We start from the raw sequence: 17,048 nt of genomic DNA on the forward strand, positions 1-17,048 counted from the left end.
CAAATTTATTTTTAGTATTATGACTTTATGGTATCTCTTTTCTATTTTCCAGATTTATCTTCTGAAGAATGTGGTGTTTATGCTTTCCAACATAGCTTTTAAATGTATCTGGCTGTGTTTTAAACATTCATAGGGATATAGAAGTCATTAATGATGTGTTGGAGTGCTATGTAAAGTGAATAGAACTTCAGATATTCATATTCTTTTAGTGTTTGGTAGAAAACTGCACTCTTCCTCATCATTTCTCATGATACATTTGAAGAGCTCTAGTAGAAGCAGAAAATTCCTAGGGCCTTAAGTTGAATAGTAGGCTGGGAATGCTTCTATATTTCTTCATGCTTTAATACACTACACCTTATCAGGTATGTTTCATGGTATTTATAGTAAGTAATAGCATTTGGTTTTAGTTTTGGAGTGCAATAACAGAAATTAATTCCCTCAAAGCAAATGTCTGAGTCTCTGCCTGTAAAAAAAATCCTTCGACTGATAAATGTTTAAAGGAAAGCATTTGTTTTTCACATAGCATGACCTTTTCTACCACTGTAACAGTACTTTCTAAAGAGGCACTGAATACACACTTTACAGTATCCTAAATTTCGTCAGACTGGGAAAGAAAGAAAACTCAGGAGATTCTTGCTTAAACATTTCTTACAGCCACAGGTAGGGATTTGGGTAGCGTGGCTTTTCCTAAATGCAGTGCTGTTGCTGAGTCCTGACCCAATGTAGAAAGTGACTTTTAAAACCAGAGATATCACTCTGAAAGTCATTCATAAGTTGACTTGGTGTGAATTCTTGGAAGAGTAGTAAAACATGTTACTTGTGATTGCTGATGGCTGACAGTCAGGCTAATTCTGCGGAAGCTATGGCACTTAGATGATCAATGCCATTTCCCCAAAGAATAAATTGCTGCTGTTTTCAAGAATATATCGGAGACAGAAGGTCATAAATACCTGAGCAGAGAGCTGCAGAAGATAAACTGTTCCTGGCCACTGGCATTCATCTTCTAAAGAAACTTTCAGGGAGGAGGTTTGTTCAACTGTATTCAAGGACTGAAGTCACTTTTGGCATTAGAGATACTTCACTGAACTTTAGATCAATAATCTTCTGTCTTGTTCAACTTCAAATTTGAGCTTTTTTTCAAAGAGCTGCTTCAGGAAATGGCTCAGAAGATACAGCATGTTCTGTGGCAGTGAAGTAGTCAAGTAATGGCAGTATATTGAGAAATTTGACGGGACAGGGAAGCCTGGAAGTGAAGATTCATGTGAAAAAGCTGCAATATGTGAAATAGGACTTTTTATTAATATTATTTTCACTTTGGATGTGTGCTTCTATTAAGATTTTAGTCTGAAAAAATTGGATCCAGTATTTCCTGAGCCCCCTGGAGAGATCTGAAATCCATTCAGGTTGATATTTATATCTAGACTCAGATTTGTTAAAACTTGCCCTATTTTGGGTATTTGGAAGCTATATGAGTTATTACGGTGACTAGCATGAGTAAATAAATGTTTTGTTCTCACTGCCTTATCCACTCCTTTCAAACTAAGTGTGCAGGTGTGTTAAGTCCAACAGCAGCAAAAGAATCATGGAATTGTAGAATATTTTGAGTTGGAAGAGACCCTTGAAGACCATTCAGTCCAATGCCTCTACAATGAACAGGGGCACCTACAGCAAGATCAGGGTGCTCACAGCCCCATCCAGCCTGACCTTGATATAGAAATAGACACCTGATATGTATATGGAATTAATTTTATACTTATGACAGTGTACAAACAGAGATAAAGGTTGACTATGACTTATTATTGGATATCGAGCTGAAACTGATAAGAGTAAAGTTAATACTATTACTAGAAGTGATGTTGTATAAAGGGAAATGTTCCTGGTTCTGAATATATAGAGATTAGAGACTGGTAAGACTCGATAATATTTTTAAAGTCCTAACATTTTACACCTAACTATGAATTCTTCTGATTAAAAGGAAAAAGTTTTGGCCCAAGTTTTTTATATTTGGCTATATTTGGTTGATATTTTTAAGTTTTCTGGTATTTTAAACATTGAAACTCAAGGGATTTAGAGAGTAATGCTTTTGTGTTACTACATTTTTGGAAGGAAGCAGTCTTTTACTAACCTTTCAGAATAAATACTAGGGTTTTTTTTATTTTTAATTACAGGAACATCAAGACAATATACTAGGGAATACAGTGCAAACTGCAGTTGCCTTACTGAACAACGTGGTCGCCAACAAAAGCACAAATATGATGTCACTTTTTGCAGAAGGTATGTCTTCTTTACCTTTGTAGTTATTCTACTTCATACATGTCTCCCAGTCAGTTGTGTTTTCTCCCAGTCAGTTTGTGATTTTATCCAATTCTGGTACTCTGAAAAAAGCATAATAGATCTCAGCTAAGCTCTGATCCATTGCCCAGAAACATCAAAACGTGAGGTAACCAAAATCCCTAATAAGAAGCAAGACTGATGTGCCAGACATAAAAAACCTCAGCCTCTTCCCCATCTGCCATGGCTGCTCAAAACTGACAGGAATAAAAAGCAGTAAAAAGATAGTAGTTACACCTACAGAATTGAGAAGTTATGATTCCTATACATACTTCTGGGGCATAACTTTTAAGCTAAGATTGGCTCCCCCGTCACCAGCACCACAGTGATGAAAGTTGCGCGCTGCAAGAAGGGAGAGAGGGCACGGTCAATCGCTGTCCCAGGCTCAGGCAGAGGAAATATGCCAGTCCCTCGGCAGGAAACCCTCCTGGTTCCATGCCTGGGCCGCCCACACCCCTCAGGGTCAGGCTTTGGCCCTGGCAGCTCCCCACATCCCAGCGCTCACCCCATTTCCACCCAGCTCACCTCTGCTGCTACGCGTGCGCCTCGTGGGACCCCGGCTGCCTGAGCCAGACAGGCCAGGGAAATGCAGGTGATGGCTGTAGGGATGGGCACTGAGAGCCGCTGCCCGCAGTCCCCAAAGCACAACCCAACACCCAAACCAAACGCTCGTTCCACCTCCAAGCCTCGCACACACGCTCGACAGGAGTCCAGGCACGAACAAACTGGACCAGGCTCTGCCCACGCCCAAAGGTTCTCAGTGAGGGTGATGTGGTCACAGTCCTTCTCTTGAACGTGTCATCGCCTGTTGCTCTGTGATGTTACCACTGTCCCTGTGCCCACGCTGCACTTTGTGTCTGGATGCTGTAAAACTCCTCTATAAGTCAGGAATTCTTGTGCAGCCACTGCTGTGGCCATAGTTGTGTGACTGTCATGATGCCAAAGGTTTCCAGCTGCACTTTTCTGTAGACGATTGCACAGAAAAAAAAAAATAGTAGCAGTTAAAATAGGTCTAAAACCCATGTGGAACCCAGATTTGTTGTTGCTTTGGGTTCAATTTTAGATTATGTCCAATTGTTGGAGAGCCCAGGCTGGAGTTAATCTCAGTCACTGATATCTACTAGACATCAGTACTCAAAGAATGGATTGGGAGAGATACTCCTGCCATTACATGACTAATGGATAACCTGGCAACTGTTGTTCAGGAAAAGATGAACATGTGAATCGTTGAAGGTTATTTATGACTGGATCAGCTCCAAGGATGAAATCCGGGGATTCATTGGCTTGCAGATGAAAAATAGAATAGAATGCAGGCAAAAAGTACACTTTTGTGCAAAATGCCATGCTAATTCAGAACCCAGCAGTAACTCCCCAGATAGGTCAGAATGCTGGAATGAAGCACTGCATGCTTCAAGACAGGCCAGAATATTTCCAACCTCCATTTCCTTTCTTGAACTGTAATCTTCCCTGCTCCTACTGCATGACTGTCTACTCTAGCCAGCTGCATTCATCCGCCATGCATACCTCCGTGCTGTGCAGAGGGCTGTGTAATGGAGGGAGGAAGAAAAGTAAAAGTTTCAGAAGAAATATTCTCCCTACCTCCAGCAATGTGTTTTGGAAGGTGGCTGTAACCAGGCTAAGCCTGGCTTGTATTTTTCCATCAGGGTTCTAAGTGTGGTGCAGCATGCCAAAGAAGGGCTTAGGGAGATTGGTCAATAGCCTGAGCTGCATGCAGCCCGTGCCTGAGCTCCTCAGTAAGCCTGCGATAACTGGGAGAACTGGGAAAAGTTGGCAAACCAAATTATTTGGATATTTCCAACACCTCCATCAGGAAACCCTGCTGGAATAACTACTCTCCAGCATACCTTCAGCAGTCACTGTGACTGACCAGGTCTGATCCTCCTCCTTGCCTCCCTTATCATTTGTTGGTCAAGACTGTGATGCAATAAGCTCTTAATTATGACTTTCTCCTTTCCCTACTATTTTTTTCTGTGTTCTGACACTGCGTGAGATTTTGGACCTGTATATATTTATCTTCTGTAGTGGTTTTTTAATAATAACTTTGTAACTGATTGGTACAACTCCTCACTTCATCTACCTCACTTAACACTTTTGGTTGAAAATTCACCTTTCAGAAAGCTGTTTCTGTGATAAAATGTGTTCCTATGAGAAAATTATAAAATTATTACTAACTGAAAGTTACATTACATCCAATGAAAATTGGCTTTAGAAAGGAGCGGGCCAGAACATTGACCATAGCAATACAGAATGCAGGCATGGATTCTTCAAGTGCTTAATTTTCCCATTGTTAAAAAACTGTGAAAAGTTGTTATGTAGTAATTGTGGACATCTTAAAAAAACAGGCTACTGTTCGAGTAGCGAGGACTGATGGGATGGAGATCAAACTAACTCTGCAGCCTTGTTAGACGAACCATCTACATCTCATTTTCACTGTATTTTATTTTTGAAGTCACCTTTTATTTACAGCTTGGTTCTGGCTTACAAAATGAAGAGAAAGCTTCTGCTGTTCGAAGTCTGTGTAACTTTGCTCTTACTTATGGTTAATGAGTAACTGAAAGCCGGCAGTACAGATCTATAATGCCAGTTGTACAAAATAAATCAAGGACTGATGCTACTGGCGTAGAATATGTGGAACGCTCCAAAATGAAAGGGAAGGAATGTGGGTAGAAAGGCAAAAAAACAAGTAAGTCTCTTCTGAAGCCAAGAGTTGAGAGGAAACCTTTTAGAAGTCTCTACAAAAAGACTGAGGAAGGCAGAGGTGGGATGTCACTTCCTTAGAGTTCAGCTTTTCTGTTGGTCATCAGACCAGACAAGGAGCCAAACAGAAGTGTAATCAGTGGTTTATGTATTTACACTGATACTGCTGTGCAGATTTGAAGATTTGAATCTGCATTAGAAACTCTTTTAAAAATAACAGCAAAAAAAAACGTGTGAGAATCATATGCCAGAAGAAAAGGAAAATGTAAATGATTTAGAGGGATGGTTTGTAGGGTTATGGTTGTTTCTCAGCAAAGTGCTATCATCCTTGAAACCACGGAGAGTTTATAGGGGGTTAGAAGTAAGTGTTGCTTTTGCTTTTTCTGGGCACATCTTCCGTGCATTGGCCTAGCACCAATCTGATCTTATCCTAAGCTAGCAGATCTGAGCTGCAACAGGATACCTTCTTTAAACTGCACAATGATAAAGGAAAGTTATCTCAGGTCCTACATGCACTGTAACCACATAATTGGCATATCTTACTCAAAGTAATATGCTCTGCAATTCTACGTGGCAAAGTAGGTTCAAAACTATCCAACAGCACAGCAAAACTGACACCGTTCCCTAAACTTCAATTTATTGTTTTACAGAGCAAACTCCTGTGTGCTTTTTCTGCTGCTGTTAGTATGTCAATGGTCTTTCACATCTTATCTGCTCCAAAAGTAGAATGCATCCATTCCATCATGATAATTTCCAAATTAAGGAAGTGGACTCAGAACTTTGTAGAAGACTTTCATCTTTTCCTTGTGCTATGTCAGAACTTCAGTAATGTTTTCAGACTATTAGTGATTGGGCAACACCAAATTGAGAACTTCAGCATACTAGGTAAAACAGCACAGCAGCCAAAAATAATCTATCTAAAGTAAAATATCCCTGTCTTCTCCTATCCCTTTTACCAGTGGGCTATTCTTCAGAGTACTGAAACCTGTATTTCAGTCATTGCTTTATTGATTAAGAGCATAATTGTGGAGAACTTCTGAAATTTGGTTTGTAAGAATGTTCTGAAGCTATTAATTTCATAGCTGTAGACTGTAAGACTTTCTTTGAATGGAGTTGGGAGAAATATTCTTCTGCCTAAACTGAAAGGCTTTTTATCCCTTTATTTGCCAACTAAATATGTAGTGTTCACTACAAGGAAATACCTCAAACATCCTCTGCCACCATCTTTGATGTTCAACTTTGTCATTTATAAATGATTTTAGGGTGAGGGAAAAGAGCACGAGCCAGTAAAATGGGCATTAACGCCTCTCTTACAGAGGACCTTGGGGACCAAATGTAAAAGCTGAATATGAGTCAGCAGAGTCTTTGCAGCCATAAAAGCAAATCTGGGAAAGAATAACTGGAAGGTTGAGAGAAGTGATTATTATTCTCTGTTCTTTACTGGTGGGATCGTATCTGGAATAGTGCATTCTGTTTTGGGCTCCAGAATACAGGACAGTGAGAAACAAGAGTCACATCCAGGAAAGAGCCATCAGGACATTTGGGAGAGTTGAGCACACAGTGTGTGCATTTTCAGCATCTGTCTGCAGTATTACCTGAAGTTATTCCTTCCCAAGTACACAAGTTTGTATTAGCCTTTAATGAACTGTAGGAGGTTTCTGTCAGTCTGTTTCTTGAGCTTTTCAGCTTTCTGAGCTTTTTCATAACGTTGGCCCAACTCTTCACTGCATCAACCACTTGCCTCATTTTGATGACTTCTGCAAACTTGCTGAAGGTGCATGATATTCCCTCACATTAACACTCTGTGTTCAGGCTGTTAATTAATGCAGTCAACATTCATGAGCTGTTCTGCTATGAAAAATGCTGAAGTGTGGGATGGGATGTCAGTTTCCCTTATTTCACCTTTGCAGTATGTTGATTAACTCTTGCATATGTGAAGCTTTAGAAATTACAAACTCTGAATACATGCTAAATGTTGTAAGGAGCTCATGGGCGAGTCATGCCAAGCTTTAGTTTTCAACAGTCTGGACACAAGCAATGAGGATTTCTTTCCGATTCTTTGTATGCCTTTCTTCAGCTGCCATGAAAACAGTGTTTTCTGCATACATCTTTCAGAGGTAACAATCACTATTTCCCTTTGTGCCTCTTGGTCTTTGGAGCTCTCTTTGACTCAAAGGATCAACATTAGGTGACAGGGATTTTTTTTTAAAGGGCAGCAACTTACCTGTTGAATTTTTCCTTCTCTCAGGAGTGGACAGTCTAGCATTAATTTATCTCTGCCCTGATCTATGTCCTCGTGTGATGGGTAATGTAATGCATGTAATGATAATTGCCTGTAATGTCTAAAGGTGAAAAGGACAATAATATAATGCAACTGAAGTTGCAGAGGGAATTTAAAATAGGCTCTGCTGTATTATTAGCTGTTAAACATTTGTTCTGTTAACATTAACAACAATTTCCACTTAATAATCAGGGGGGAATTATATGATTCAGTTTAATTACTGAGACTGGAAGTCAGTAAACAGACTAAGATTAGTACATGGTCTCTTGTGAAAAGTTGAGATGAGATGCTAAAAAACCAAGACAATACCAACCATTTTTAGTGTGATCTTCTAAGAATGTGAAACTTACCCCTTTCCCTTTGTCTACAAGTCTCTTTCTTTTCTTCCCTTTCCCATCTTTTGAAATCGGTGGACAATTTTAAGCTACTTTGAGATATACAATTTTTTGTGTTGGTTCTGTAATGATCAACAAAAAGGAGAGAGATCCAAGTTAGTGCCATAGCTTGAGGGAAGGTAATAGTGTGGACTTATCTGTTCCTGGCTAACCTGCAGCAAACAAAGCAATGCGATGCATGGCATGTGAAACAGTATTAATGTACTTGCACATTTGGAGAAAGAAAGGAGTTCTAATACCCCACTTTCCTAAGGTAGAAAATCTAAAATATGTCAAGTTTGCAACCTGTTTTCTTAGCCCATACCTATGGAAATTAGCTTGTAAGGTTTCATTGCATCCTTAGTTTCTTGAGGTAAAATCTAAAGAAAGTGGCTGTGAGAAAGTGTTATTTTAAAACAGTATTCTTTCTTTGGTTCTGCTACAATGTGATCAAAGTAGAGCCAACTTTATATCCTGGATTAGGCTTCCTACTGATAAGAAGTGAAACCCTCTCATTTGTGATTCTGTTTTCATTAGAATCTATTAAATTAACTTGTAAAGTGTTAAAAGTGATCTTATGTAATATCCCATGGCCTGCTAATAGGGCTCTTGAGATCTATTAGCACTGCTATATCCTCCCTAGCCTTTTTTTGTATTCACTTTACGGTTTCTTTTCAGGATATTTGCAATCTTTTGAGTTTGTAACAACTGAATTCAACGGTGTGTTGTTGATCAGTGGCTGAGGCCTTCCTCATGCAGTGATGCTACAGGATCAGCAAGTGTGTGGAACTCATTCCTGCTATAGCACATCCTTGTAGTTAGGTGACGTAGGGCAGAGCAGTGCTAAGGCTTTAGAAATAAGGAGTGGGAGTCATCACTGGCAAAGATGGCAAGTTATTGCTGTGCAGATAGGCTGACATACAAGATGCAAATCTGTAGGAAATGAGGCGTTGTTAGTTCTACCAGTCATGAAACAACCAGCTGTATATTACTTGTGCTTGTCATGTTAAGAGGGCTAATGCTGTCTGCTGACTGCAAAATGAATCATCAGCTCTTAAGGAGAGATATCATAGGAGTACAGTAAATGACCATTTGTTTCTGTAGTTGTTGGGGCTTCCTAATGAAAAGTGTTTTCAAACTTTTAGGGTCCTGCTTGCTGCCTGGGACATGTTCAAAGTTAAGGAAATTAATCATTCCAACTGTTATATCAGTAACTTTTGCATATAGGTAGACTTTAGACATGGTATTTTGGAATGTAAAAATGTTTCCAAGGCTTCAACTGCTTTGTCCAGATCCAGCTTTTTCAGTATGTATAGAAGTAATTCCAAGTAATTCCAAGAAAGGGTTTCCACTGTAACTCAAAGCTTATCTAATAAATTGTTTGCACCCCAGTGTTACTTAGCAATGAGTTTACATGTTTTTTTAGGGCTTTTTGGAATCCCATTATATTCTGTAAGATGTTTATAAACATGTTTTCGTGATAGTCTGATAAGGACTATGTGTGTGAGGAAGTTCAGCTTGAACGACCTTTTCCAGGTTCTACTGCTGTAATTCTGCATTTGGCACCTGCCCTGAAACAACCATCACTAACAAAGTAAGCAGAAAACTTTGGATGTTTGAAAACAGTTTCTATTATATAGTACACAGTTTTACAAAGAATACAAATAATAGTACAAAAATAGTACAAAAGAACAAAAAATAGTACAAAGAATAAACTTTATTCCTTAGGTATTAATGCTATTGAATCTCAGGAATGAAAGTAAAAATGAAAGGGTACATTTTGATACCTAGAACAATAAAACATATTTAGAAAGCATGGTAAGCACTTAAAACAGGGACAATCATTAAAAAGGAAAAAATCTACAATTAAACTTTGTATTCAGATCACTATAATTCATTTTCTCTCATGAAAGAAAGAGATCAGCTTTCATGGGTGAAGTATCCTTTAAGAATTTGTGGTTCACTGCTTTGAATTCTAATCAAATGTCAGGAGATTGATTAGATTTCCAGTGTCTTTGTGTGTTGTAGTGTTCAAGACTGTGAAATGTTGCATATCCAAAAAGTAGCACTTGCGAGACCAGGTCTCTTTTTTTGTTGTTGTTGTTGATGTTGTTGTTTAAGGGGAAACAAACTCAAATCTTTAACTTAACAACAGTTAAATAGCAATGAATTCCGAGCTCTCTAGGTAGTCCCCAAAGTTTTCAAGCTAGATCTTTAGAGGATATTTGGTTGCCCAAGGAGGCTGTGGATGCCCCATCCTGGAGGCATTCAAGGCCAGGCTGGATGTGGCTCTGGGCAGCCTGGTCTGGTGGTTGGTGACCCTGCACATAGCAGGGGGTTGGAACTGGATGAGCATTGTGGTGCTTTTCAACCCAGGCCATTCTATGATTCTGTGACTCTATGATTCTCCCTGCCATGCTCGTCTGTGCAACAGTAGTTTGAACTGCTGTGAAGCATCAAGAAAGTGTTGGCATGATGTTGTGTGCAGTTTTGATTTTAGGAATTTAGGAGAATTGTTGGAGTGACTGGCTTCAAAGTTTCAGCATTTCCTTCCAAGATGGGAGTTTGTCTCCATTGACTCTAAGACCATGGTGAAGGAAAGGACTGTGGATTACTCTTACGTTGGAATTCTACTTACAAAGGAAAGGTGAATTACAGAAACCTGTAAACTGCATTACTTAAATCTGCCCTTAAAACAAACAAGCTGACTTGTTCTGTGTAGAAAACAAACATTTACACTAGTTCTAAAGCCATTTGCTCATCTTCCCTGCCTTGCAAAGACCGAATCCATACAGGTACGATACAGGGGCGTTCAGTGAGGCTACTGCCTTTTCAATGTAATAGGTAAAAAACGACCAGCTTATTTTTACTGTATTGTTTTTATGCTAAATAAACTTGACTGTATGGATTATTTTGAGTTTAGTCATTAACAGTGCTTCAGCTAAAAGTACAAGTCCTTATTGTCAGGAGTCTTTGTTATGATTTATTCCTAGAAAGCAGAAGTTTCCTGAAGAAGTTGTGCAACTTGCAATATAGGAACTTTTGTTCACTGAAGATAGAAAACTTTTTTTTTTTTTTTTTCCCATGGAAGTACTTTTTGCTTGCTTATTGTATGGTGCCTTGTGTAAATACATAGGTCAGATCATTCAATCATTCAAGGAGACATTCAAGGCCAGGCTGGACCGAGCTCTGAGCACCTGCTATGGCTGTGGATGTCCCTGTTCACTGCAGGGGTGTTGGACTAGATGATCTTTAAGGGCTCCTTCTAACTCTGAGGATTTCTATGATTCTATGATTATCTTCAAGATACTGCGATTCTAGATGAAAAGAGACAGGGGGAAAAAGATAGTGAAATCAATGAGAGTAAGAACACAAAAATGGCTTTTCTGTATTTAATCAACATCTAGGAGAAAACTGCTCTTGCTTCAAAAAGTATGTGTAAGAAATGAATTTTAAGTACAGAAAATAAATGTGAATAGACTGTATTACCCTGTTGGAGTAGTTGTAGATATTGCTACCATCAGGAAAGTGCTGCAGCTGGGAGCTACACGCAGCTCACAGCCCCTGCCATGCAGGATGTAACATTACACAGCTCTCTGCCAGCACTGCAGTTACTAGTTCATCTCCTGAGCAGAAAGACATGACTACGAGCATCAAAAGGTAATAGTCATGTGTCACTGCATTTGTTTGAGTTATGAGAATCTGTAGCGGTTGAGCCTGAAGAAGTCTATTCTATGATGTTATGAAATTCAGAATGTTTTTAACAGTACCGACATGCTTTTCTGACCCTAAATGACAGTCAGTCAGGTGCAAATGTATAACACCACATTGTTAAACTTACAAGTTTGATATCATAAAAGATAACTGGAAATCGTGTCAAAATAGCATGGTAGTAGCAGGGTCTTTGAGGAAAAAAATAATCTGTGTCTTCCTGTGATATTCACCAATACAGCTGTTTGAAAAGGATGAAAATAGCAACTGTAATCGCTGTGAGAAGCAGTTATGCCATTGAAGCAGAACCAAGCCTGTTGTTGGGAGCCGTACCCATAACGTGCAAAATGTCACAGCACGCTTGCTGAGACTTCAAAGGATAAAATAAGTTCATAGAAGTTCAGCAGGTTGTTGCTGGTGCCGCGCTGTAAAAGAGGACTGTCCTTGTCTGTGCTGGTATTGTCCTCACAGTCAGCCACAACAGACCATCCTGCAGCATGGCTGGCTGAAACTGCCTGGAGTGCCTCATGGGAAGGCCTAGATGCAATAAGGTGTTCAGAATGTTCTAAATCCAGGGTTTTTGAGTCTGAGGCACATGTAGAAATTTAGTAACACAGCTGATCAGCTTAGTTTATTGGTGGGAAGTTAGTTCAATAAATACAGCAATTTCAACACTTCAGCTATCTACATACATGCACATACATGTATGTGTGCCAGCTGTAATAGAAATTTCTCATACCTCTCAGATTCCTCAGCAAAATAAGGCATAAGTGATTACAGAGACTGGTAATATTTGGAAACAAAAAACTAATCTGGAAAGTGATTTTTCTGAATGTTTAAATGTCATTGATTTTTCATCTGAGGATGTGGATGTCCGAAGGTTCCCTGTTGAAAAATCTCTGTATTGAAAAAAAAAAAAAAAAGAAAGAAGACTTTAAAGCCTGAGTGCTTTTTCACCTGTTTAGCCATATAAATGATGGCTTTTCCTCTCCTCTAGAGGTTATTATCTTTGCATTCATTCCAGGTGCTACTTTTCCTGCTGTCTGATTTAGGCAGTATCATTAGGCATTCATGCCAATACTCCCATGAAGTGCAACTCAAATCATATATTAGGACAAGTGGATTTGATCAATTTGAGACAATGAGAGACTAGGTAGAAGTGTAGCTGTCATATTAGCTACAAGTTTAATATTGATGACAAAAACTAAGTTGTTACAGATAATAAATGAAAATCTAATTATGTGGGTGTCCCTGTGTAGCTTTCCAGATATAAATATTAAGCTAAAGATGGTTTTAAGATATGAAATTAGGTATGTAGCCATGTATTTGAAAAAAGAGCCTGCTCGAATGCAGCCACTATACCATAGATTGTAGAGATATCATTTATTTTCTGTTCTACCGTTCATATTGTTTTATTGTCCCAGTATGAAAGCACTGTATCACTGCCAATTTGAGGTAAGTGTGAAGTTGGAAAGGTAAAAAGTACTGTACACAAAATTAAACTGCATCAGTCTTTACTCTGTCACGGGATAATGGTCATCCTCAGATGCAGTTATTTGATCCTACTGAAATAAGCTCATTTTTTCAATTGCTGTAGAAGAAGCACCGTTTGAGGCAGGATCTATCTATGCGGTGCACAGATGTTCTTTGGATTGTGTGTGATGCCATCAACACACCTGAGGAACAGGATGCCATCCAGAGGGACCTAGACTGGCTGGGGGAGTGCACCCAGGGGAACTTCAGAAGCAGCATACCCAAATGCAAGGTCTTGCACCTGGGTTGTAGCAATCCCCACTGTCAGTACAAACTGGGGGATGTAAGGATGGAGCACAGCCCTTGCAAAAAGGACCTGGGGTACTGGTGGATGCCAAGCTGAACATGAGCCAGCAGTGTGCCCTCACAGCCCAGGAAGTCAACTGTATCTTGGGCTGTAGCAACAGAAGCATGGCCAGCAGGGTGAGGGAGGTGATCCTGCCTCTCTGCTCTGTGCTGGTGAAGCCTCACTGGAGTACTGCATCCAGATGTGGAGTCCACAGTACAGGAGAGGCATGGACCTGTTGGAGTGCATCCAGAGGAGGGCCACAAATACGATCCTCTCCTGTGAGGACAGGCTGAGAAAGCTGGGGCTGTTCAGCTTGGAGAAGAGAAGGTTCTGCGGAGACCTGAGAGCAGCCTTTCAGTATTTAAAGGAGAGAGAGAGCTATAAGAAAGAAGGGACAGACTCTTTAGTGAGGTCTGTAGTGACAGGACAAGGGGAAATGGTTTCAAACTAAAAGAAGGGAGATTTATACTGATATAAGGGAGAAGTTTTTTACAGTAAGGATGATGAGGCACTGGAAAAGGTTGCCTAGAAAGGTGCTGGGTGCCTCATCCCTGGAGACATTCAAGATCAGACTGGACAGGGCCCTGAGCATCCTGATGTAGCTGTAGGTGTCCCTGTGTGTTGCAAGGGGTGTTGGACTAGATGACCTTCAAAGATTCCTTCCAGCTAAGGTTATTATTTGATTCTATGATTCTATGATTTTTTTCTCACTGATTTGAAGAATATTTTGTTTTATTTAGAAGTTTTCAGTAGCTGTAGTAGCTGCAGACAGCTGTTTTCCTCATCTAAGTTATTCACATGAAAGTTACAAGCTAAACAAATGTGTTGATCTCTGTTTAAATCAGTTGTGGACAACTAAACTAAACTTTGAAATAATTTTCTCTTTAAAGCGGAAAGAATACTATAACTTAATGGAAAGTGGAAAATTAAGTTTTCTTTTAAAGTAGAGTACTTTGGTTGGAAGAGACCTACAAAGATTCATCAGGTTTAAATGCCTGACCACCTAAGGACTAACCAGCAGTTAAGGCATGTTGAGGGCATTATCCAAATGCCTCTTGAACACTGATAGGCATGGGGCACCAGCCATCTCTCTAGGAAGCTCACTCCAGTTATGACCACTCTCATGGTACAGAAATGTTTCCTAACTCCCAGTCTCCCAGCATGGCTTTTTGCCATTCCCACACATCCCAACATCAGTTCCCAGGATCAGATCCTGGCAACCTCCCTGTGCTTCCCCTCCTCTAATCTCCAACCTGAATCTCCCCCGGCACAACTTGAGACCATTCCCTTTAGTCCTATCACTACTTGAGCAATGGTATCCTTTGAATTTTTATTAAGAATAGGGGAAGAAAATAAATCTCTTTGTAAGGAATCGAGTTATTTTTTGGTCTTTCAGTCTTTTAGAACTGGGATTTATTATTTTTTTCACTACCATCCAGCTTTTGAAAAGATAAGGAAACATAAAGGTGGAAACTTCTTGTTCACTGGTATCCAATTAGTTTCATTTTGTCTTCTCTATCCTGAAGGCCATTCTTTTTTGCTTATCGCATTGCAGGTTGCTTACTCAAACCACTCAGCCCTGTTCCTGTAAAACTTGGCAAAAATACTGTATAGTGTTTTTAATGGATTTATCCATGCTTACATACATGTTTTTGCTGAATAGGCTACCTGCTCCTCTCCATACACAGGCAAATACTGAATATTTTGATTTCATCATCCAACCCAGAATGACAGGAATTGTAGGTTGATGCCGTTATTCTTCTTACAAGAAAATCTCTCTTGGACTATTACTTACTGTGTATTTTCATCAGAACTTACCCTGAATGTTGTTAAGGAAGCATATGGTTCAGACAGCAACACAAGATGAATTTAGAGACAGTATTTTGTCTACATTGTAAGTCATAGGCAAGAAAAGGAAAAAGCAGATAAAGTGTCCAAAAGAGCAGATTATCAGGGCAGGTTAGAGGAATCTTCTTTGACAGAAGATTTGGAAAGAACAGTGATCCTTACAAGATTTTACCTGCCTGAGAAATGGCTCAGGCAATTGCTTCAGACTAGTCTGTGTATTACAGGACCAGCCTGGATGCAGCCAGATTCTTGAACTCGACCCAGCCCCTGCAAGAAAATCTGTATTAATGGAAGGTGTGCATGTGGTCATGATTATGACATAATCACAGTAACACATCTAGAAGGCAGCATCTGATGGCCTTGTTTAGCCCATCAGCTAGCTCGTGTTGGGATCAAAAACTTAATAATATACATCTCTCCTTTCTGGTCTGTTTCCTGCAGCTTTCCCAGTTTTTGCATAATTCACTGGCAGTCCAGTTTCACAGATATTAATTCCTCCACTATTCTTTCCAGAGTTGCTTTTGTTTGGCATGGATCCAGACTCAATAAATGCAGTTTTCACTGTTTGTAGCCTACTTCCAAAGTCCCTAGTCGGGGTCAAGTGGCTGTGCTGATGGAAAGGCTCCATTGGTCTAGACTGTACTAAGTACTGGAGATAGTATGGGGTTGTAGTGGCAAATATTGGAGAAGGCACTTTTCGTGCCATCTGAAATGACAATATGATTACAGTACGATGGGTTTGAGCTCAAAGATCCTGGCGGAAAAGTTAAACATTGTGGTTATGTCAAAGCAAAGCAGGTATTGATGCAGAGAGAAAAAGACATAAACCTGAATCAATTAATAAAAGGAATAGTGATATTTGAGATGAAGAGTCTGTGGTTAGATATTAGAAAGCTAATTGGATATGGCCTGAGTGGTATGGCCAGATGACAGCAAATCTGAAGAGAATCTGCTGGTCAGAGTTTTCCTAGCACTTCAGAAAACAGCAGAGTAAGCTTGAGGCAAGAGCATTTGTCTGATCATAGTCACAAAACCAGATTTACTATCATGAGACATCCTGAATTCTGTTTAGGCCCTTTGATCGTGTAAGTGTAAACATACCGAAGCCACCTTGGACAGTTGCAGTTGCCTGTTGTCAGCGTTCAGTTTTGTTCTGAAGTTAAGTGATAAATAATGCAGGACATTACAGGAAACTGTGGCATAGTTTCAGTTTTGTTGCGATAAGCAGCAGTAAGTGGCACTCCGTGGATTCTCTCCCCTTTGCTCATGTCCTTTGGTCTAGTGGTAACAATGGCAAAAGGCTGGCACTTGAGAATCCAAGTAAAATCCAAGTATTTGTACTCTGTACATTTTCATCCTGCGGAAAAGTCAAGTAAATAGACCGAGAAGAGTAGGAATAAATATTTAATATCTCACAGCGCATGACTTTTCAGTAGGGAAATATGTAGCTTTTATACTTTGCCACAGATACGTGGAAATATTTGTCAACTGTGTGTTATTTCTGCAATTTAAAGCTGTTTGAAGACTTGAGAGAATGTTGTGAAGCCCCAGCTCATTGGTCCTTATCGCTTTCAGTCCAGGGACTTTGAGAGGCCGATAGCTGGAGCAATTAGCACTAGTAATGTCGTTCAAAGCTGCTGAGTGCTGTCAGCTTGTGACAAGAGTTCAGTGCTCTATCGGTATTCTGAGGCTGTTCCTATCTGGCCTGTACAGGTTTTGTCAGAAAGACAGCTCTAAAAGTTTTAAAGTGGTCTCTCAAGGATTTTGGTAGAAGGGAAAGTTGATGCCAAAGTTGAGGTATGTTAAGATTCTTGAAGCAGATAAACAGGGTTTAATCTTATGTGACAGGAAGTCTATTATTAAAATAGCAATCTCTTTAGAAGAATTTCTAGTTCTAAATTAAGCCCAGGATACAAATTCCCCTTGTATTTTATCACACAGTAATTATTGCAGGCTTGATCTA

The 17,048-nt window shown here is 39.7% G+C and overlaps 1 protein-coding gene across 3 annotated transcripts in view; it reads left to right on the forward strand.

Annotated features, from left to right (window-relative positions):
• ULK4 (unc-51 like kinase 4) overlaps positions 1–17,048 on the forward strand; it is a 211,960-nt gene that overhangs the window by 117,887 nt on the left and 77,025 nt on the right. For all 3 annotated transcript variants that reach the window (XM_042889032.1, XM_042889034.1, XM_042889033.1), the window contains one exon: positions 2,169–2,274. In XM_042889032.1, the coding sequence (XP_042744966.1) occupies positions 2,169–2,274 (106 nt within the window). The remainder of the gene's footprint in view (positions 1–2,168; positions 2,275–17,048) is intronic.

The sequence above is a fragment of the Lagopus leucura genome, unplaced genomic scaffold (genome assembly GCF_019238085.1).
Source record: "Lagopus leucura isolate 7727_CA_CO unplaced genomic scaffold, USGS_WTPT01 Super-Scaffold_100157, whole genome shotgun sequence".
Classification (NCBI taxonomy): domain Eukaryota; kingdom Metazoa; phylum Chordata; class Aves; order Galliformes; family Phasianidae; genus Lagopus; species Lagopus leucura.